The 24,913-nt window shown below is 49.0% G+C and overlaps 1 protein-coding gene across 2 annotated transcripts in view; it reads right to left on the bottom strand.

Moving 5' to 3' along the window:
• PAQR8 (progestin and adipoQ receptor family member 8) overlaps positions 1–14,356 on the bottom strand; it is a 69,069-nt gene extending 54,713 nt beyond the window's left edge. Inside the window, exons 1-2 of one of the 2 annotated variants that reach the window (XM_083178755.1) lie at positions 14,087–14,354; positions 13,528–13,675 (exon numbers count right to left, since the gene is read on the bottom strand). In XM_083178755.1, the coding sequence (XP_083034881.1) occupies positions 13,528–13,534 (7 nt within the window). In that variant the 5' untranslated portion in view covers positions 13,535–13,675; positions 14,087–14,354. Of the gene's footprint in view, positions 1–13,527; positions 13,676–14,086 lie in introns of both variants that reach the window. The other variant, XM_083178756.1, reaches the window with a different exon arrangement.
• Positions 14,357–24,913: the final 10,557 nt, after the last annotated feature.

The following is a 24,913-nucleotide window of genomic DNA, read 5'->3' as shown; positions in this document are numbered from 1 at the left end:
GTTAGGGTTAGGCTGCAGGGATGGAGAGTTAGGGTTAGGCAACAGGGGGAGAGTTAGGGTTAAGCTGCGGGGATGGAGAGTTAGGGTTAGGTTGCGGGGATGGAGAGTTAGGGTTAGGTTGCAGGGATGGAGAGTTAGGGTTAGGCTGCGGGGATGGAAAGTTAGGGTTAGGCTGCGGGGATGGAAAGTTAGGGTTAGGCTGCGGGGATGGAAAGTTAGGGTTAGGCTGCGGGGATGGAGAGCTAGGGTTAGGCTGCGGGGATGGAGAGCTAGGGTTAGGCTGCGGGGATGGAGAGTTAGGGTTAGGCTGCGGGGATGAAGAGTTAGGGTTAGGCTGCGTGGATGGAGAGTTAGGGTTAGGCTGCGTGGATGGAGAGTTAGGGTTACTCTGCGGGGAGGGAAAATTAGGGTTACTCTGCGGGGAGGGAGAGTTAGGGTTAGGCTGCAGGGATAGAGAGTTAGGGTTAGGCTGCGGGGATGGAGAGTTAGGGTTAGGCTGCGGGGATGGAGAGTTAGGGTTAGGCTGCGGGGATGGAGAGTTAGGGTTAGGCTGCGGGGAGGGAGAGTTAGGGTTGGCTGTGGGGAGGGAGAGTTAGGGTTAGGCTGCGGGGAGGGAGAGTTAGGGTTAGGCTGTGGGGATGGAGAGTTAGGGTTAGGCTGTGGGGATGGAGAGTTAGGGTTAGGCTGTGGGGATGGAGAGTAAGGGTTAGGCTGCGGGGAGGGAGAGTTAGGGTTAGGCTGCGGGGATGGAGAGTTAGGGTTAGGCTGCGGGGATGGAGAGTTAATGTTAGGCTGCAGGGATGGAGAGTTAGGGTTAAGCTGTGGGGAGGGAAAGTTAGGGTTAGGCTGCAGGGATGGAGAGTTAGGGTTAGGCTGTGGGGAGGGAGAGTTAGGGTTAGGCTGCAGGGATGGAGAGTTAGGGTTAGGCTGCAGGGATGGAGAGTTAGGGTTAGGCTGTGGGGAGGGAGAGTTAGGGTTAGGCTGCAGGGATGGAGAGTTAGGGTTAGGCAGGAAGGTAGGGATGGGGTTAGTTTAGATCAGTTTATGAGGGGAAGGGGAGAGTGGGGAGCGGATCAGTGCACAGGTAAACAGTAGTAGATATGAGTAATATTAGTTAATTCAGATAATCCACAATTCAAAAGTAATCAAGGAGGCCTGAAAAACAGGATATCACAAGGTAGGTAGCGTGGAGGTGCACCCTAGAGAGTAAATATGTATGAGAACAAGAAGAAAAAAGACTCTCTCTTTTTTGGGGCACTCTTGGTTAGTGATTACAAGTTGTAATCAATTGAAACAATAGTAGAAGTATATATTAGGGTATACGAATTATAACACAAGCTGGAGGATGATATAAAATGTAGCACCGCCTTTCAGAGAGAACTCCGAAGTGTGGACGGTGTCAGTTAGATGGGGTTAGCTGATATAGATGCTAGTAACACATGGGAGATGGGGTGGATGTTTCAATCCCAGGGTATGATAAAGTTAAAAATTAGCTTTTATAAAGTCTTTGTTTAAAATTTATACTAGACACAAAAAACGTTAGATAGATGTTCACACACAAACATAGAACATATATACTATCACACCGATATATGGATGCCCTGTGGGCATAGGTTCTCCTCGTTTGGCAACACACCCTATGTGTCTGGGCACAATGAGTATATATTTCTCTACTTAAACAAGTGGGATTCCAAGACAATTCTAAAAATGTAACAAATCCAGAGTCTGCTTGTTTAGAAAGTAATGTATCAGATGGGTAACTTTCACCTTACAAATTGTAGCTACCTAGGAGCTTTGCTTATATCTCTTCTAGACCAGAGGAGGTGTAGGCTTATAAAAAGCCTTACATTTAAATCGCCAAACAAGAATGAAATATTTTATGACAATTAAGGCAGAAAAGAAATCTATTACATGAATTTCACGATGCAGATATCTCAGAAATGTTTTGTAACAGTTTAGGCAAAAATGAAATGTATTACCTAACTTTCAAGATGCAGATATCTCATATATGCATCATATTTTCAACAGTGTACTCGCCAGCAAAAATGAAATATGCGCCAATGAAATATATTATAACACCTAAAGCAAAAGTGAAATATATTACATGAAAGGATACAGATATCTCACATTTATGTCATACTTTGGAACATTGTACTGGCCAGCAAGGATGAAATATGCGCCAGCAGGAATGCAATGTATCATAACAGTTTAGGCAACAAAATTTATAAGAGTACTACATGAGTTTCAAGATGCAGATATCTAACATGTGCGTTATGCTCTCAAAGATGTAACAATCAAAATGGAACAAAATAAAGTGAGATAGACAGTTCTAATCACAGTGCACAGTTCGAGTTTTGTACAAATAGAGCGTATTAATCTATCTTGCTGTTATGATATAAACATAATCATCTGTACTGTTGACATGAATATATTATGTACACGTTGAGTATTGGTGTAACGGCCGTATAGTCAGCAGCCTTAAAAAATTTTCTTAGTACTAGTGAACAACTGGTAAACGAAGTTAATGTTATAAGTGCTCCCGCAATGCAATTGGACAGGGAATGGGGAAAGAGGGAAAATGGGGAGGAAGGGGGTAAAGAGGTGGGGGGGGGGAAGGTCAGGAAGGGGAAAGAAGAATAAAGAAAAAAGAAGAAAAAGGAAAAAAGAGAAAAAAGGAAAAAGAGGGGAGAGGTGGAGGAAGAATGGGGATTAGGAAGTCTGACTGTACCCACAGGGCATGGGTCCTCCCACCGACTTTATATACCCGTAACAATGGCGGGATTGTCTGGTTGGAGGTTGGGAAGTCTCCTTTCCCCTCTCACAGGCGGCCCTTTTCCAATTGTCAGCTGCCACCTGGTAAAGGTGGGCTTTTCTGGGTATTGTGGGGGAGAATTCCTACCCGTTATGGAGTCAGTGAAAATCGGAATAAGTGTTACCCTTAAGTGTAAAAGCGGCTGCTGCCCTGCTTGATATACCTATCGCCTGGGGTGGAATATTGTATTAAATTACGGAGTTCTCTCTGAAAGGCGGTGCTACATTTTATATCATCCTCCAGCTTGTGTTATAATTCGTATACCCTAATATATACTTCTACTATTGTTTCAATTGATTACAACTTGTAATCACTAACCAAGAGTGCCCCAAAAAAGAGAGAGTCTTTTTAGTTTAGATCAGGCCTGCGGCCCTCCAGCTATTGTGAAACTACCCATCCCAGCATACCCTGCCACACTATCGCTGTTAGAAAATGCTAAAACTGTGGCAAGGCTTGCTGGGATGTGTAGTTTCAGAAAAGCTGGAGGGCCGCAGATTGGACAGACCTGGTTTAGATGCTCGTACCTGTTGGTATAACAGCAGTCGGGGTGCCGGGATCAGTATTCTGACCGCCAGTATCCTCGCTCCCGGCATCCTATACCCAACCCCAACAGAACACCCCTATTTTAAGATGTAAAGTTTATGACATAACAATAACTTTATTTATATCCACTCTCCACCATCTGTGGCATTCCTGTTAGTATTTTCATACAGGTTCCCTGAGACTGTTCTCTTTGCGCCATTGGGCAGAAGCCACTAACCCCTGTCATGTGCTGCAATTCCCGCTAATTAAAGACACCTGCTGTTCCTCTGATACCGCCCGGTTGTCACAGCAACTTCACAATTGTCACTTCAAAGGTAAAATGGAAGCAAGCATCTAGAAAGGGGCTCGTTCAGTTAATTAGGAGCACATCAGAGATGTGTATGCAGATTTGACTACAAACGGAGGGCAGGCAAAGCACATTTAGAGACAAACTCCGTCAAGTCTTTATATAGAAGAGAAATCTTTAAAGAGCAAATCCTGTTATTTATATAACAATGAGGCTGCAGCAATATTATAGTACAGTTCCCGCGTTGGCAATTTCAAAGTTGAGCAGGAATTAGAGGCATTTTCTGCATTGTTAGTTAAGTGGAAAAAACAAAAAAACAAATGGGTAAATTGCTGCGTAAAAAGAAAGCGGTTTGACATTTGTGTGCTACATGCAAAATATGTCAGTATTTACCCTGCATAGAAACACTAAAAATGTATTTGCTCGTCTTGCCTGGCAACATGGTATGTTCTACTTGAATTTGATTCTAAAGGCCCCCATACACTGGTTCTGTCTTGTCCAGCCGCCGCTGCCCAACCCGCCACCCAAGCAGCTGTCCGTACCCCGCAGCCCGCCCCCCACTGCACGCGTTAGAGGTCCCAGGATGGGTGGTTGGATGGCCAGAAGGTCCGACCACCTGCTCGGGTCCGATGCGCACGGGACCGCGCATTGGACCTGAGGGGACATCTAACCGAGCCGATTTGGGCTGATTTCACGGCCCGATGGGCACCTTAAGCTGTTTAGAAATTAGATAAAATTAATATTTTAATCTAATATCTGTAGTTTCTGTTTCTTCATATTGTGAAATATAAATAGTGAATCTGTTATAACACCGTTGATGTGTGTCTAACTGCAGGGATGTCCCACCCCTCCATCACAACCCAGCTCTCATTGGCTGCCAGACTGCCAGACACAGCCTGACAGGCAAGGGGATGGAGGTGTGAGGGGACAGAGATGAGAGACAGTTGAAAGAAGAGGTAAGGGGAAAGAGACACGCAGAGAAGGTGAAAGGGACAGAGATGTGATACAGGGAGGTGAGGGTGTCAGAGATTATAGACAGGGAGCTTGGGGGTAGGGTGCACAAATTAAAATCTGGAAGACTGGGAGTGAGAGGGACTGAGGTGATCAATGGGGGGGATGTGTGGAGATGGGGATAGAGTTGAAAAACTGATGGGGAAAGTAAAAAGGGAACATATGCAATACAGGGAGAAACGGGGTGGACAGATATGAGAGACAGGAGGAAGGAAGTAGTTGGGGGGGACATATATGAGAGTGAGGATGAAGGAGGTAGTTGGGTGGGACAGAGATGACAGGAGGAAGGAGTTAGTTGAGGGGGGGGGCAGAGATGAGCGACAGCAGGAGGAAGGAAGTAGTTGGGGGGACAGATTCTGTACTCCTGCAGTCTGACCCACGCACATGCTCAATGTCTGTATACCTGCAGCTTGACCCACGCACATGTCCAGTGTCTGTATACCTGCAGCCTGACCCACGCACATGTCCAATGTCTGTACACCTGCAGTCTGACCCACGCACATGCTCAATGTCTGTATACCTGCAGCTTGACCCACGCACATGTCCAGTGTCTGTATACCTGCAGCCTGACCCACGCACATGTCCAATGTCTGAATACCTGCAGCCTGACCCACGCACATGCCCAATGTCTGTGCACCTGCAGTCTGACCCACGCACATGCTCAATGTCTGTATACCTGCAGCTTGACCCACGCACATGTCCAGTGTCTGTATACCTGCAGCCTGACCCACGCACATGTCCAATGTCTGAATACCTGCAGCCTGACCCACGCACATGCCCAATGTCTGTGCACCTGCAGCCTGACCCACGCACATGAACAATGTCTGTACACCTGCAGCCTGACCCACGCACATGCCCAATGTCTGTACACCTGCAGCCTGACCCACGCACATGCTCAATGTCTGTATACCTGCAGCTTGACCCACGCACATGTCCAATGTCTGTACACCTGCAGCCTGACCCACGCACATGTCCAATGTCTGTATACCTGCAGCCTGACCCACGCACATGTCCAATGTCTGTACACCTGCAGTCTGACCCACGCACATGCTCAATGTCTGTATACCTGCAGCTTGACCCACGCACATGTCCAGTGTCTGTATACCTGCAGCCTGACCCACGCACATGTCCAATGTCTGAATACCTGCAGCCTGACCCACGCACATGCCCAATGTCTGTGCACCTGCAGTCTGACCCACGCACATGCTCAATGTCTGTATACCTGCAGCTTGACCCACGCACATGTCCAGTGTCTGTATACCTGCAGCCTGACCCACGCACATGTCCAATGTCTGAATACCTGCAGCCTGACCCACGCACATGCTCAATGTCTGTATACCTGCAGCTTGACCCACGCACATGTCCAATGTCTGTACACCTGCAGCCTGACCCACGCACATGTCCAATGTCTGTATACCTGCAGCCTGACCCACGCACATGTCCAATGTCTGTACACCTGCAGTCTGACCCACGCACATGCTCAATGTCTGTATACCTGCAGCTTGACCCACGCACATGTCCAGTGTCTGTATACCTGCAGCCTGACCCACGCACATGTCCAATGTCTGAATACCTGCAGCCTGACCCACGCACATGCCCAATGTCTGCACACCTGCAGTCTGACCCACGCACATGCTCAATGTCTGTATACCTGCAGCTTGACCCACGCACATGTCCAGTGTCTGTATACCTGCAGCCTGACCCACGCACATGTCCAATGTCTGAATACCTGCAGCCTGACCCACGCACATGCCCAATGTCTGCACACCTGCAGTCTGACCCACGCACATGCTCAATGTCTGTACACCTGCAGCCTGACCCACGCACATGTCCAGTGTCTGTATACCTGCAGCCTGACCCACACACATGTCCAATGTCTGCACACCTGCAGTCTGACCCACGCACATGTCCAATGTCTGTACACCTGCAGCCTGACCCACGCACATGAACAATGTCTGTACACCTGCAGCCTGACCCACGCACATGTCCAATGTCTGTACACCTGCAGTCTGACCCACGCACATGTCCAATGTCTGTACACCTGCAGCCTGACCCACGCACATGAACAATGTCTGTACACCTGCAGCCTGACCCACGCACATGTCCAATGTCTGTACACCTGCAGCCTGACCCACGCACATGTCCAATGTCTGTACACCTGCAGCCTGACCCACGCACATGTCCAATGTCTGTACACCTGCAGCCTGACCCACGCACATGTCCAATGTCTGTACACCTGCAGTCTTACCCACACACATGCCCAATGTCTGTACACCTGCAGCCTGACCCACGCACATGTCCAATGTCTGTACACCTGCAGCCTGACCCACGCACATGTCCAATGTCTGTACACCTGCAGCCTGACCCACGCACATGTCCAATGTCTGCACACCTGCAGCCTGACCCACGCACATGTCCAATGTCTGTACACCTGCAGCCTGACCCACGCACATGTCCAATGTCTGTACACCTGCAGCCTGACCCACACACATGCCCAATGTCTGTGCACCTGCAGCCTGACCCACGCACATGTCCAATGTCTGTACACCTGCAGCCTGACCCACACACATGTCCAATGTCTGCACACCTGCAGTCTGACCCACGCACATGCCCAATGTCTGTACACCTGCAGCGTGACCCACGCACATGTCCAATGTCTGAATACCTGCAGCCTGACCCACGCACATGCCCAATGTCTGTGCACCTGCAGCCTGACCCACGCACATGCCCAATGTCTGTGCACCTGCAGCCTGACCCACGCACATGTCCAATGTCTGAATACCTGCAGCCTGACCCACGCACATGTCCAATGTCTGTGCACCTGCAGCCTGACCCACGCACATGAACAATGTCTGTACACCTGCAGCCTGACCCACGTACATGCCCAATGTCTGTACACCTGCAGCCTGACCCACGCACATGCCCAATGTCTGTACACCTGCAGCCTGACCCACGCACATGCCCAATGTCTGTACACCTGCAGCCTGACCCACGCACATGCCCAATGTCTGTACACCTGCAGCCTGACCCACGCACATGTCCAATGTCTGTACACCTGCAGCCTGACCCACGCACATGTCCAATGTCTGTACACCTGCAGCCTGACCCACGCACATGTCCAGTGTCTGTACACCTGCAGCCTGACCCACGCACATGTCCAATGTCTGTACACCTGCAGCCTGACCCACGCACATGTCCAATGTCTGTACACCTGCAGCCTGACCCACGTACATGCCCAATGTCTGTACACCTGCAGCCTGACCCACGTACATGCCCAATGTCTGCACACCTGCAGCCTGACCCACGCACATGTCCAATGTCTGAATACCTGCAGCCTGACCCACGCACATGTCCAATGTCTGTACACCTGCAGCCTGACCCACGCACATGTCCAATGTCTGAATACCTGCAGCCTGACCCACGCACATGTCCAATGTCTGTACACCTGCAGCCTGACACACGCACATGCCCAATGTCTGCACACCTGCAGCCTGACCCACGCACATGTCCAATGTCTGTACACCTGCAGCCTGACCCACGCACATGTCCAATGTCTGTACACCTGCAGCCTGACCCACGCACATGTCCAATGTCTGTACACCTGCAGCCTGACCCACGCACATGTCCAATGTCTGTACACCTGCAGCCTGACCCACGCACATGCCTAATGTCTGTACACCTGCAGCCTGACCCACGCGCATGTCCAATGTCTGTACACCTGCAGCCTGACCCACGCGCATGTCCAATGTCTGTACACCTGCAGCCTGACCCACACACATGCCCAATGTCTGTACACCTGCAGCCTGACCCACGCGCATGTCCTATGTCTGTACACCTGCAGCCTGACCCACGCGCATGTCCAATGTCTGTACACCTGCAGCCTGACCCACGCACATGTCCAATGTCTGTACACCTGCAGCCTGACCCACGCACATGCCCAATGTCTGTACACCTGCAGCCTGACCCACGCGCATGAACAATGTCTGTACACCTGCAGCCTGACCCACGCCCATGTCCAATGCCTGTACACCTGCAGCCTGACCCACGCGCATGTCCTATGTCTGTACACCTGCAGCCTGACCCACGCGCATGTCCAATGTCTGTACACCTGCAGCCTGACCCACGCACATGTCCAATGTCTGTACACCTGCAGCCTGACCCACGCACATGCCCAATGTCTGTACACCTGCAGCCTGACCCACGCGCATGAACAATGTCTGTGCACCTGCAGCCTGACCCACGCGCATGTTCAATGCCTGTACACCTGCAGCCTGACCCACGCACATGTCCAATGTCTGTACACCTGCAGCCTGACCCACGTGCATGAACAATGTCTGTACACCTGCAGCCTGACCCACGCGCATGAACAATGTCTGTACACCTGCAGCCTGACCCACGCACATGCTCAATGTCTGTACACCTGCAGCCTGACCCACGCACATGCCCAATGTCTGTACACCTGCAGCCTGACCCACGCACATGAACAATGTCTGTGCACCTGCAGCCTGACCCACGCGCATGTTCAATGCCTGTACACCTGCAGCCTGACCCACGCACATGTCCAATGTCTGTACACCTGCAGCCTGACCCACGCACATGTCCAATGTCTGTACACCTGCAGCCTGACCCACGCACATGTCCAATGTCTGTACACCTGCAGCCTGACCCACGCACATGAACAATGCTCTGCTCCTGGGCTTCCCTGGTAATGTATGATTGCCAGCACCTGTGGTGACACCTTTCTTATCAATTACCTAGCTCCCCACAGGTGATGGCAATCATATATTATCAGGGAAGTCCAGGAACAGAGCATTTTCTCCCACATGGAGAGGGTCAGGTAGGCAAGTATGTGTTCATTAGAACTCTGGTCACCTCTCCCCTCACATGTATGGGACAGTACAATCACAGCAATCAGCAATCAGCTGCGGCTAATCCACAAACCAGCGGCGCAAATAATATGTGGGTGTGATTTACCTAGAGGGATGAGGTTATACACAGCAGCATCACAGGAATGTTACACAGCTCAGAACACAAGCCAAGAAAATCAGTGCAGATGGAAGTGTAAAGCTGTGTACACACGGGGGCGATAGGGGCTGAAATCGCTGGAATATGTGATTGGAGTGTGCCCCGGCGATAAATCGCCGGGTGCGCGCTCCCGTTTTCAGCCACGTTCTAATCGCTAGTCAGCTGATTACCTCTGCAGCTCCCCCGGCAGAGGTTCCCTTTCATCAGCAACCATCTCTGGTCGCTGATGAAAAGGAGAAACTGAGCAATATATCTGCCCCGTGTGTACAGGGCTTAACACAAAAAGGTGTGTACAGACAGCGTACACAAACATTACACAGTGACGGGTATACACCAGGCATTCCCAACCATGGTCCTCAAGGCACACCAACAGTGCAGGTTTTGTAGATATCGAGGCTTGAGCACAGGTGACTTAATTAGGATCTGAGGGATTCTGATTAAACCATCTGTGCTGAAGCCTGGATATCACTAAAACCTGCACTGTTGGTGTGCCTTGAGGACTGTGGTTGGGAATGCCTGGTATACACACAAACATAGGGGAGATTCAGACATGATCGCTTGCCCGGGAAATGGAGTGGGTTTGCTCTGGGTCCTCTGTTCAATATAGACATCATGGCGATCACAGCAAAATACAGAGCGCATTCTCTGATAGTGAGTATATAATGCGGAGCGCATTCTCTGATAGTGAGTATATAATGCGGAGCGCATTCTCTGATAGTGAGTATATAATGCGGAGCGCATTCTCTGATAGTGAGTATATAATGCGGAGCGCATTCTCTGATAGTGAGTATATAATGTGGAGCTCATTCTCTGATAGTGAGTATATAATGCGGAGCGCATTCTCTGATAGTGAGTATACAATGCGGAGCGCATTCTCTGATAGTGAGTATACAATGCGGAGCGCATTCTCTGATAGTGAGTATATAATGCGGAGCGCATTCTCTGATAGTGAGTATATAATGCGGAGCGCATTCTTTGATAGTGAGTATGTAATGCGGAGCGCATTCTCTGACAGTGAGTATGTAATGCGGAGCGCATTCTCTGATAGTGAGTATATAATGCAGAGCGCATTCTCTGATAGTGAGTATACAGTGCAGAGCGCATTCTCTGATAGTGAGTATATAATGCGGAGCGCATTCTCTGATAGTGAGTATACAATGCAGAGCGCATTCTCTGATAGTGAGTATACAATGCGGAGCGCATTCTCTGATAGTGAGTAAATAATGCGGAGCTCATTCTCTGATAGTGAGTATATAATGCGGAGCGCATTCTCTGATAGTGAGTATATAATGCGGAGCGCATTCTCTGATAGTGAGTATACAATGCGGAGCGCATTCTCTGATAGTGAGTGTACAGTGTGGGGCTCATTCTCTGATAGTGAGTGTACAGTGTGGGGCTCATTCTCTGATAGTGAGTATATAATGCGGAGCGCATTCTCTGATAGTGAGTATATAATGCGGAGCGCATTCTCTGATAGTGAGTATATAATGCGGAGCGCATTCTCTGATAGTGAGTATATAATGCGGAGCGCATTCTCTGATAGTGAGTATATAATGCGGAGCGCATTCTCTGATAGTGAGTATATAATGCGGAGCTCATTCTCTGATAGTGAGTATATAATGCAGAGCGCATTCTCTGATAGTGAGTATATAATGCAGAGCGCATTCTCTGATAGTGAGTATACAATGCGGAGCGCATTCTCTGATAGTGAGTATATAATGCGGAGCGCATTCTCTGATAGTGAGTATACAATGCGGAGCGCATTCTCTGATAGTGAGTATATAATGCAGAGTGCATTCTCTGATAATGAGTATATAATGCGGAGCGCATTCTCTGATAGTGAGTGTACAGTGTGGAGCTCATTCTCTGATAGTGAGTATATAACGCGGAGCGCATTCTCTGATAGTGAGTATATAATGCGGAGCGCATTCTCTGATAGTGAGTATATAATGCGGAGCGCATTCTCTGATAGTGAGTATATAATGCGGAGCGCATTCTTTGATAGTGAGTATGTAATGCGGAGCGCATTCTCTGATAGTGAGTATATAATACGGAGCGCATTCTCTGATAGTGAGTGTATAATGCGGAGTGCATTCTCTGATAGTGAGTATATAATGCGGAGCGCATTCTCTGATAGTGAGTATATAATGCGGAGCGCATTCTCTGATAGTGAGTATATAATGCGGAGCGCATTCTCTGATAGTGAGTATATAATGCGGAGCGCATTCTCTGATAGTGAGTATATAATGCGGAGCGCATTCTCTGAAAGTGAGTATATAATGCGGAGCGCATTCTCTGATAGTGAGTATATAATGCGGAGCGCATTCTCTGAAAGTGAGTATATAATGCGGAGCGCATTCTCTGATAGTGAGTATATAATGCGGAGCGCATTCTCTGATAGTGAGTATATAATGCGGAGCGCATTCTCTGATAGTGAGTATATAATGCGGAGCGCATTCTCTGATAGTGAGTATATAATGCGGAGCGCATTCTCTGATAGTGAGTATATAATGCGGAGCGCATTCTCTAATAGTGAGTATACAATGCGGAGCGCATTCTCTGATAGTGAGTATACAATGCGGAGCGCATTCTCTAATAGTGAGTATACAATGCGGAGCGCATTCTCTGATAGTGAGTATATAATGCGGAGCGCATTCTCTGATAGTGAGTATACAATGCGGAGCGCATTCTCTGATAGTAAGTATATAATGCAGAGCGCATTCTCTGATAGTGAGTATATAATGCGGAGCGCATTCTCTGATAGTGAGTATATAATGCGGAGCCCATTCTCTGATAGTGAGTGTACAGTGCAGAGCTCATTCTCTGATAGTGAGTATATAATGCGGAGCACATTCTCTGATAGTGAGTATATAATGCGGAGCACATTCTCTGATAGTGAGTGTACCATGCAGAGCATATTCTCTGATAGTGAGTATATAATGCGGAGCGCATTCTCTGATAGTGAGTATAAAATGCAGAGCGCATTCTCTGATAGTGAGTATATAATGCGGAGCACATTCTCTGATAGTGAGTATATAATGCGGAGCGCATTCTCTGATAGTGAGTATATAATGCGGAGCGCATTCTCTGATAGTGAGTATATAGTGCAGAGAGCATTCTCTGATAGTGAGTATATAATGCGGAGCTCATTCTCTGATAGTGAGTATATAATGCGGAGCGCATTCTCTGATAGTGAGTATATAATGCGGAGCGCATTCTCTGATAGTGAGTATGTAATGCGGAGCGCATTCTCTGATAGTGAGTATATAATGCGGAGCACATTCTCTGATAGTGAGGGCCATAATGCGGAGCCCTGTGCGCGATAGTGAGTATACAGTGCAGTACTCTAATCACTAGTAGCCATGCACAGTACAAGCACCACTAGACTCCTATTACTGGTCCCATCACTCTCCCAGATGCAGGAGACCTGAAACTTGCTCTGACAGTCACAATGTTTCTCCTTAAGGTGAGTACACACAGTGCAATATGGCTGCTGAGCGAGTTTGGCGTATTTTAGCTCATCGCACAGTGCACCATTTGTTCCAGCAACCTTCTAATTTCATCACACAAAACAAGACTCAAATGTTTCAATCGCAGGGGCATGCTCCAGTACAGGGCTGGTTGTGGCAGCGCGCGCCTAGTGATATCATCCTAAAAACACGGGGGATACGGTCGCTCAGCGACATTATAGCAAGCAATCCTGGCTAATATTGCCCCATGTGTACAGGGCTTTAGGGAATCTCCCTTACTCCCTCCCCCTGGATACAGCTTAGTAGTATATACAGTATATACAGTACATGATACGCTGTTACATAACTCCTAAACAAGTACAAATTATTATTATTATTACCTTCCATTCACTGTCATCTGTAACCATCATGTCAGTATGTGGCCCCAACAGCTACTGATCAGGACAGAGGCCACAGACCTGCAGGAACTCACATGTCAGACACCCGGGGAAGTTATCGCTGCCCCTCTGCATAAAACTACAGCCAGGTCTGTAAGACACAAACATCATTAGGGCGTACACTGGAATATCTGGACCACAGCTGCTTCAGAACCTCTTGGGATAACTTATTGTTGACTAATGTTCACACAATAAAGGTAATCGGAACACAGATGCTTCAGAACTTCTTTGGATAACTTAACATTGAGTAATGATCGCACAATAAATGTAACTGGACCAAAGCTGCTTCAGAACCTCTTGTGACAACTTATCATTGACTAATGTACACTTAGCAAATGTAACTCTACCAGAGCAAATGACATCAACACAGCGAGAGACAGAGAACATGGTGTAGGTGTTACTGTCAGAGGTAATGTAAGTATCTAGGACACGTAATAACAATAAGGAGCTCACACACTGTACACTGCTCACACAACAAAAGACTGACATAGAACTGCAGTACCTGACAGAGTCCCCCTCAGGGCTGACCCTCCGGAGGCTGTCAGACCAGGATAAGCAGGGAGGCTGAATGTTCAGCCAGAAACAGATCACACAAACAGGGTGTGTTTGTGAGAAGTGAGAGAGGAGGAGGAGGAGGAGGGAGGAGGCAGCGGCAGCAGCACAGGATCACATCACATCAGTACCCGATACAGTATAACGTAGTCTGTCACTTCCTCACATCACATCACTACCCGCTACAGTGTAACACGGTCTGTGACTTCCTCACATCACTAAAACACAGTCTGTGACCTCCTCACATCACTACCCGATACGGTGTAACACAGTCTGTGACCTCCTCACATCACTTCCCGATACAGTGTAACACGGTCTGTGACTTCCTCATATGACTAAAACACAGTCTGTGACTTCCTCACATCACCACCCGATACGGTGTAAAACGGTCTGTGACCTCCTCACTTCACTTCCCGATACAGTGTAACACGGTCTGTGACTTCCTCACATCACTTCCCGATACGGTGTAACACGGTCTGTGACCTCCTCACATCACTACCCGATACAGTGTAACACGGTCTGTGACCTCCTCACTTCACTTCCCGATACAGTGTAACACGGTCTGTGACTTCCTCACATGACTAAAACACAGTCTGTGACTTCCTCACATCACCACCCGATACGGTGTAACACGGTCTGTGACCTCCTCACTTCACTACCCGATACAGTGTAACACGGTCTGTGACCTCCTCACTTCACTTCCCGATACAGTGTAACACGGTCTGTGACTTCCTCACATCACTTCCCGATACAGTGTAACACGGTCTGTGACCTCCTCACATCACTACCCGATACAGTGTAACACGGTCTGTGACCTCCTCACTTCACTTCCCGATACAGTGTAACACGGTCTGTGACTTCCTCACATGACTAAAACACAGTCTGTGACTTCCTCACATCACCACCCGATACGGTGTAACACGGTCTGTGACCTCCTCACTTCACTACCCGATACAGTGTAACACGGTCTGTGACCTCCTCACTTCACTTCCCGATACAGTGTAACACGGTCTGTGACTTCCTCACATCACTTCCCGATACAGTGTAACACGGTCTGTGACCTCCTCACATCACTACCCAATACAGTGTAACGCGGTCTGTGACCTCCTCACATCACTACCCGACACAGTGTAACGCAGTCTGTGAACTCCTCACATCACTACCCGACACAGTGTAACGCGGTCTGTGACCTCCTCACATCACTACCCGACACGGTGTAACATGGTCTGTGACCTCCTCACACCACTACCCGATACAGTGTAACGCGGTCTGTGACCTCCTGACATCACTACCCGATACGGTGTAACACGGTCTGTGACCTCCTCACATCACTACTCGATACGGTGTAACACGGTCTGTGACTTCCTCACATCACTACCCGTTACAGTGTAACACGGTCTGTGACTTCCTCACATCACTGCCCGATACAGTGTTTTCAGGGATTAGTCGCAAATATTAAGTATCACTATAATGTACCAAAGGGGGACCGCAGCAGGAATTTCTGATCCCCCTGCACCACCGCCAGCCGAATCCCCCATAGGTTTCTATGGGGGATGTGAAGCTGCCCGATGTATCAACATCGGGCAGCCCGTCTTCACATCCCTGGGCCACAGCCATTCTGAGATGGCGATAGTCCATTGTAGGCTACTGATTGCACTGCCCCCGGGGGTCTGCAGGGGATCAGCGCTAACCGCGCATGCGCAACCCCCCGCACCCCGGCCTCCGGCTGAGCAAATCCCAGGGATGGGCTTTTGAGCCCAGTTCCTGCAAGCGATCCTGGGCGGTAATATTCCACCTAGAAGCCTGACCTGCCAGTCACCCAATGCAGTCCTATTGGGAGGTGTTCCCTCTCTCCAAGGTGTGTGTATATGGGTTGCTGAGTGGCAGTCCATAAAACCAGGTTCCGCGCATGCGCCTGACCCTGAATATGCCTCCGGGGGCTGCGGCAAAAGCAGCCCATAGAGGCTGGGGCCAGCTCATGGGCAGTACGTAAGAGGCTTCTGCGCTGGCCCCGTGCCGGGGACCGGCAGCTGGCACCGGGATTTGCCGGCAGCGGAGGGGCCCACATCATGGCAGCACACTTCTCCGCTAAGGTAAGAGCCGCCGCTGGTAACACATCATTACTAGTTTTTATCCTTAAAAGTGGCATTGGTTCACAGCTGTCTATGGATCTCATTTTATACTTGTAATGGGCTCTATTTGGGGTTTCATATAGCAGACAGACACAGAGCAAAACAGTTCAGACACAATCAAAGCAGTAAAAAAAAAACGAAAAAACTTTGATTAAAGTGGTCCATAGTTATCTCCCCTCCTGCATTCTGCAGGGGACTCCCTGACATAGCAGCAATCTCCCTCTCTCCCTCATTAGTCTAGCTATCTCCCTCATGTCACCTAGCCCATATTACATTGTTACATCATAGTTACCTCCCCTCCTGCATTCTGCAGGGGACTCCCTGACAGAGCAGCAATCTCCCTCTCTCCCTCATTAGTCTAGCAATCTCCCTCATGTCACCTAGCCCACATTACACTGTTACATCATATTTACCTCCCCTCCTACATTCTGCAGGAGACTCTCTGACAGAGCAGCAATCTCCCTCTCTCCCTCATTAGTCTAGCAATCTCCCTCATGTCACCTAGCCCACATTACACTATTACACCACAGTTACCTCCCATCCTGCATTCTGCAGGAGACTCCCTGACATAGCAGCAATCTCCCTCTCTCCCTCATTAGTCTAGCAATCTCTCTCATGTCACATAGCCCACATTACACTGTTACATCATAGTTACCTCCCCTCCTGCATTCTGCAGGGGACTCTCTGACATAGCAGCAATCTCCCTCTCTCCCTCATTAGTCTAGCAATCTCCCTCATGTCACCTAGCCCACATTACACTGTTACATCATAGATACCTCCCTCCTGCATTCTGCAGGAGACTCCCTGACATACTGTAGCAGCAATCTCCCTCTCTCCCTCATTAGTCTAGCAATCTCCCTCATGTCACCTAGCCTACATTACACTGTGACATTTTTGGTGAAAAAAGGAATGAGAGACAGATACATTTACATTGAATCATCAGCACCATTTCCCAGCACTTTACCAAGTATAGTATCTCTTACTAACTGCTTTGGGGCTCATCTACATCTGGATATAATTCATTTTACAAGACTCCTCTCAGATGTAGCAGTACACACCCACGCTTCTAGGTGCCACATTTACAATCTCTTTTCACAATCTCTCTATGTATGGAACTAGACACACCCTTTGGGAGGAGCATGACACGCCCTCTCAATGGGGCGCTGTGCAAAATTCTACTACCAACTATAATCTCCCTGAAACTAGTTTTCAAAAGTAGGCAAGTATGAAGTGGTCCCATCCAGGTACAGTGCACCTCCTCCGAAATCTCCGCATCCCCACATAAATGCTTCTTTGAACCAACATAAAATACTGTGATTACCGCAGAACTGGGATGCGATGATGTCATTCTGCGCAAATCATGTCATTAAGCTGCCAGGATCGTCCTCTTCACTTGGTAAGTAGGCAGCAGCGGGCAGCATTAGGGGCATACTATACACCTCCCATCGATCATAGGACAATCATGCCCCCTTACTGCGAGACTACGCCCCCAAAATGGGCATGCGTCTACGGTACACGCAGGTGTCCCTCTTCGGCATCCACTAAAGTTAGCTTGGTCAGATCTGGGCCATCTTACAAGCATTGTAGGTCCTGGTGTAAACAATGCACTACACACACATTACCCCTCCTGTGTTCCTGCAACCTCTCTCCACATGCAATGATACAGTGAATGGCTGACAGCACTGATTGGTGGACAGCTTGAGCTGTCCACCAATCAGCAAGCTGGCAGCTATTCACAGTCTAACTACAGGGAATGCTGCACGACTGCTCTCATAAGATGGGAGTTCTATTGAAGATGGGATGTTGCTTATAGCAACCAATCAGAATCTACTGCTTATTTATTTAGCACCTTCTAGAAGATTATAGGTAGAATCTGATTGGTTGCTATGGGCAACATCACATCTTCAAAAGAACGCCCATCTTAGTAAATTGACCCCATTGTCACCACCACCTGCCTGTGCTCGGAGGCCCCTAGAATTGTGGTGCCGTGTGCAGCTGCCCAGTGTGCCTGTAAGTTACAATGGCCCAGAGTCAGGAGAAGAAAGGAAAGGAAGTATTTGCGTTAGGCCGGGGGTTGAAGTTGAGTTGCAGTCCCATTATATCTGTGTTTGCCGGCTAGTTGTCCTGGATTAAGCCCTGAATTCCTTGTAGGACATTTATTTTTATTCTACACGGAGAGCCTTCTATTTGCACATCAGTCGCAGGAATTGTGGAGACTCTGCCCAGAGTTACTATGGAGATATCTCCGTGTATCAGACACTCTTTGAACTTCCCTTTCACTGACATATGAAAGAACGGGGAGCGCGCGGCGGATGGCGTCGCGTACAGATAGTAGTGATGTCACTATGGGCCTGATTCAGATCTGATCCCTAGGCTGGCGGATCTCGGGAGCCCAGCAATCAGGTAGCCGCCTCCCTCCTGAGTGAAATCCCGCCCCTGTGCACGGCTACGAATGTGATCACAGCCATGAGAAGAGGGGGAAATCACGAGTATCGAATGAATCGCCCCCGTAAGCTGAGATCTCTGTGGGGAGTTTGGGACTGCTGATGAGATCCCTCTCAACAGCTGGGAGCCACCTGTGTTTTCTGGGGCTCTCCCAGAAAATGGCGCCATGCTACCCCCAAACGGCTGTCAATCATCCAGCCTACGGTCTGCGATCACAAGTCGTCGCGGACCGTGCATGGGCAGGTAAATTCTGGAAGGGGGACCCCTTCATTGGGGGGGGGGGGTCCCCACTTCGCCAGGATCACTGCCCATGCTGACGGGTCAGGGAGTTAATGCTTTGACCTGGACTTATATAAAAGTCTCCCCTCGGCTGTGGCATTACCCTGCTGGCTGGTTGGGCCCGGTGCTGGTTCTTGAAATAAGGGGGACCCATATTTTGGGAACCAGGACCGGCCCTTGAGCCTGGTGCTGGTTTTATAAATCCGGGGGATCCCTAGTCAGTTTGCCCTGTGATTTTATGAAACCAGGACCGGCTCTTTGAGCCCGGGGCTGGTTATGCTCAGGAGGGGAGACCCCACGCCATTTTTTTTTCTTTCACACATTGGCCCTTATTCAGATTTGATCGCAGTACAAATTTGTTCTCAAAATGGACAAAACCATGTGCACTGCAGGTGGGGCAGATGTAACATGTGCAGAGAGAGTTAGATTTGTGCGAGTTATTTTGTTTCTGTGCAGGGTAAATACCGGCTGCTTTATTTTTACACTGCAATTTAGATTTCAGTTTCAACACACCTGATAGCGTGAATAATTACCTGCGATATATTCAGTCACCACTGCAACACCTTAGGAATGTTGCTGCATTTACTAGACAGTCAGACAATACAAAACATTTACAGATTTCCAGGTGACCCTGGTGGTCCAGCATTCATTCAACATTTACATTAGACAGAACAGTATTATACCCCTTTCCCATCGCACTTTTAAAATGGTATATTACCATTTTTTTCCATTTTAAAACGTTTAAGGCTGCAATGTGAAAGTGCCAGAGTTGATTTACCGGTTAAAGTTAACCGGTATTTCCACACGGTTAAAAAGCAGAGTCCTGCACGTTTTAAAGCCGTTTTTTTGGCAGTTTGAACAGCTCTATTTCAATGGCTTGAAACGTGTCCCTTGGGGGTTAAACGGGTTGAATGTTTGAATGGTATTAAATGATTTTTAAAACGGTTTTCACCTGCAATGTGAAAGGTCTCAAGGCTCAGACCCGTTTTAAAGTCCCATTTAAGAATACCGTGTCATTACCCATTTCTGCAATGTGAAAGCAGTATAAGAAACATTTCTAATGTCACAAAAATGATTACAAAATATGACAAAATACAAATTGTTAAATGTGTGATCTGAATATTTCGGGTTACTAAAATGACGTAAAAGGATGACATATATGTATAATTTGTTCTATATAAAAGGGGCTAGACAGATGCACAGAGAGGGTCTGACTAAGCAACAGTGATCGTAAATCAACCAATCTTCTGCTTGCTTACCCGGGATTGTCAGAGTCTCCCTGCGATGTCCAGCATAGAACGATACCATTAGATGTCCCCCCTTTTTTTCCCATTCCGGACCTGGAGCCCCCATAATTATAGCGTGAATAATTACCTACGATATATATTTAGTAACCTCTGCAACACCTTACCTTTACTGCTCTGATCAGGAGAATACAAGAATAGATAGCACACAAGTTGTATCATAATTGCAAGTATTCTAAAGTTGAATAGCAAAGCATACATCTTTATAAGAGAACATACAAGCCCCTTCAGGGGTAGAGTCTTACAGGAAATCCATACTTATTCATTTATGACCCTCCCCAATGAGGAGGGATTACAAGCCAAACACTGGTTCATACGTGAACTACGTAAGCTGCGTAAGCACGTTTGTCGTCCATCTTGTGGATTTCTTCTCTATACCCCATATGACTATGCAGACCCCAAGGGGGTCGCTATCACACCCCACCCAAAATTAACTCTCTCTGCACGTCACATCTGCCCCACCTGCAGTGCACATGGTTTTGCCCATTTTGAGAACAAATTTGTACTGCGATCAGATCTGAATAAGGGCCATTGTTTTGAACAGAACCATGCACAGATCGCACAGATCTGTGCATGGTTCTGTCAAAATCGCCCATCTCAACCTGGTCTGTTTGTGTGGCAGTTTTTAGTCACATTCTCCTGAATTCTCATCCCATTAAATTTGTGATTTGTATACTTTTTAATGGGAAAACATCTGGATGCGAATTAAAAAATCTCCACCTCAGAATGTGCGAGCGCAGCGAGCCACCAAGCCCGAAGCATGGCGAGCGCAGCGCGCGGCTACGTGGAATACACGTCAAGTAATCCGCGTCCGCTCGCCACACTTTATAGAATCACCTCCGCGCTGACATGGATAGTGGGGGTGTGAACAAGTCGGGGGGAAGCGGACCGCGTGCACTTGCCACACTTCGGGGTGGCCTGGATAGTGGGGGTGTGCTAAATGTGCTTAATCGCATCTCATTGCATTGCATGCGACACAAACGCACATGCGATCCAAACCGATGCGATCCGCGGGCAGGGAAACGTGAAACTACTAAAGTATCATCGCATTCAGGGGCGTATCTATAGCACCGCAGCCCCCGCCACCGCGGGGGGGGCCCTGTGCATGTGGGGGCGCCGGGGGCTGCGGTGCTATAGTTAAACCCCCCCCTCAATCCCCCGCAGACTTACCTATCGCGCTGGTCCCGGCGGCTCCGTTCTTCTGCTGAGGACCACCACAAAATGGCCGCCCCCATATAGCACACAGTTCTCTGAAACTGTCTGCTGTATGGGGGCGGCCATTTTCTGGTGGTCCTCAGCAGAAGTACGGAGCCGCCGGGACCAGCGCGATAGGTAAGTCTGCGGGGGATTGAGGGGGGTTTGCATGGGCGGCGGGGTAGGGGTGCTCGGCGGGGCGGTGACGGGGGGGGGCGCCCCCCCCCTAACGGCGGGGGGGCGCCCAAAACGTAGCTACGCCACTGATCGCATTGTATGCGTTGCGATTTCCTGCCACCATGAAACTACACAAGTACCGAAGCCTTCATCTGTCCTCCCAAGATGAGATGTCACCGTAAGATCCATAACTAGCAGAAAATAAAGTTTTGGCCGCTTAAAGCGGTGCCAGAAGTTCCATTCAGACGTTATTAAGCTGCTTATTCCCAGCGCGCCTTTGTTCGGACTGCGGGAGAAAGTGGCAGGTATTGTGTTTCAGCGAGGCCTGTTCTCCGCTTCCTACTCCTCATTCATTATTATAAGCAATCTTGGACTCCCTCCAAGTCCATTGATGGAGCTCAGTGTCAGGATTGAAAGGCCCGAGCCGCCTTTCTCTTCCTCTGGTTTACTGGAGTTCAGACTGAGCGGGTCCCTGCAGCCCCGAGGTTTCAGCTCACGGATTCTCTCCAGTATTTATCCATATGTTCCTAGTCCTACAGGGGAGGGAACAAAACCTCCCTCAGATGTCAGCTCGGAGCTGGCAACTTCTTAGCAAGTGTCCGCAGTTTCCAGAGGTCCGTACAGTAGCCCCATTGTCACCGAGTCACCGCCGCATGCCAGCGCCGCGACCATTCCCTGAACTGCAATAAAAAGAGCATAAGGGATATTATTATAATTCAGCTCTGTAACACAGACGTTACTAGCCGATAAACCTTTCAGAAATACAAAAACTACTGAAGTGTTTGACTATTGGTCAAAACTTTCATGAGCCCCATGGCAGGTTCGGTGACACCGCTTGACCACGGTGTCGCCAAGTGTTCAGGTAGATGCCGCCCACTCTGAAATCTCACCCTGTGATCGCTGGGAGAATGGATGTGCGCGCCTGCAGATCTATGCATTCGTAAGCAGCTCGCCGTCTAATGATTTTCCCACTGGGCCCCAGTCTTTGCAGGCTCAGAGTAACCAGATACGTCCGGTTACCACCCCCAGAGGCCTACTTCCTGTCAATGCATCAGTGATGTTACTAGGAACTAGTGCATTGATAAGGTGCAGCCTCAGCTGGTAGTGGGCACCACAGTGTGTAACTGATGGGTGGTTTCCAAACTCTAAGGGGGTTATTCAGACTTGCTCGTTGATGTGCACATTCACACGGCGAGTAATAATTGAACAATTGCGCATGCATACAGGTTGCAGTAGGCATGCGTTATTTCTCGCTATCCGTTCGCAAGTTGATTGAGTGGAAGCTGCTGTTTCTGGGCGACAACTTGCAGTTTTCTGGGCGTGCCCAAGCATTTTAGGGGAGGGTCTGTGACATCAGTTCCGGCCCCAATCTGCCTGATTCTATCGCACAGGAAGAGTAGGTTCTGGGTAGAGGCGGAACACCCATTGGTGCAGCAGGCACAGTGCTCCGGTTCCCTGAGGACTGAGGGGCCCATTTATCAAACCATATTTGCAGCTAAATCCCCGAAAACTCAAGTTTTCAGGGTTTAGCCGCAAATATTAAGTATCTCCTAAATGTATCAAAGGGGGACCGCAGCAGGGATCTCCGATCCCTGCTGCGATCCTCCCTGCAGCGCCGCCGGCCGCATCCCCCATAGGTTTCTATGGGGGATGCAAAGCTGCCCAATGTATTAACATCGGGCAGCCCGGCATCGCAACCCTGGGCTATCACCATTCTGATATGGCGATAGCCCATTGTAGCCTATGGCTACACTTCGCACTTCGCCGAGCAGGGCAGTGCGGTAAGAGGGGTCGGCGGGGGTCAGCGCATAACCGCGCATGCGCAGACCCCCCGGCTTCCGGGTTAGGGCTTCGCAGGGACGGGCTCCTATCGGAGCCCTGTCCCTGCGCCATTAAAAATGATACATTGCCCCGATATGATAGCATTTTACAATGCGATCCTGGGCGGTAATATTCCGCCCAGATCGCATTGTAAAATGCGATCTTGATAAATGCGCCCCTAAGGGTACCACTGCTGCCCCTGTGATCCTCTTCCTGTCACCCTCTCTTCTTCCCTGTCACACTTGGCCTCCCCCTGCATCTCCCTGTCACCCACTGCCCTGTTGCATATTGTGAACTTGGGTTGGGGTGGAGGAGGGGGGGCCCAAATTATATTTTTGCACCTGTACAACCCACAAGTTCCGCCACTGGATCTGGGTTGCACACAGATTGCACACAGAGGGGGCGGGTTTTCACTCTTTTTGGGCAGCGGCTATCTGATCCACAGATGACGTCTGAATCAGGCCCTTTGTTTCTCCGTGCTAGGGACAGATGTACCCAGAGGCACTTAATAAACCTTACAGACATTTACCCTGTTTTTATTGATGGTCGTTGTTAGCAAAGCTCCATCGAGTCCGGCTGAAGAAGTCAACAATTCAAGGTATTCTAAAAATAAATATATCCTTTAGTTGATCTGTTTTTACTGCAGACCTGTGCGACGACGGAGGTCAATCTGCCCCTTGCATTGTGCTTGTCACAGTTATGGATTACTGTGTGTGTTATGTGTATGGGGGGGGGGGGGGGGGCACATTGTACAAGATAGCTGACCTATTACTGTGTTTCGTTCGTGTAAACAGGGCGCCGTGTCAGAGTCATGTTTATAGCCAAACTGGGGCCTATAAAATAACCAATTAAACCTGATGGGGATATTTTTGGAAACTGGTGAACAGGTAACTGGCAGCAGAGGTCCCAATGCAAGAATAGTTTTTTTTTTTATCTCCCCTCCCCCAATCCTCTATACACTATATCATGTGCATACATTGAGTACAGTACGCAATCAGATGCCCATTCCCAGCAATATGCCGTTCAATATTTCCCAAATGGTACTTCGGCAGATGGGAAGTGCCCGGTGCAGTGATCGTCAAATGCATATCCCCGATCAAGACCCCCATTAGGGGTGTGGCTTCCTCAGGCTGGGGGAGTGGTCACTCAGAAGCATGTCTAGCGCTCATTTGGCAACATTCCTTCCAAATGGCCAGGTTTATACCCTACCACCCACAGACAGAAATTCCTACTCAGTCTGTGTATCTGGCAGGCTCTTGCCACCTGGGGCCCCTGTATTCTGTACAGAGGCCCCACAGAGGCTGTACAGAGCCAATCTCCAAAGCAATGCCGACATTGTCAGAATATCATCATTAGGGTTAGGCAGCGGGTGGGCAGAGTAGAGTGCGGGGGGAGGTTAAATTTAAGGTGAGGGTTAGTGGCATA

Source organism: Crinia signifera, chromosome 3 (genome assembly GCF_055691185.1).
Source record: "Crinia signifera chromosome 3, ASM5569118v1, whole genome shotgun sequence".
NCBI classification, from domain to species: domain Eukaryota; kingdom Metazoa; phylum Chordata; class Amphibia; order Anura; family Myobatrachidae; genus Crinia; species Crinia signifera.
Note: the sequence above shows the minus strand (reverse complement) of the source record. Positions and strands in the feature narration are given on the sequence as shown.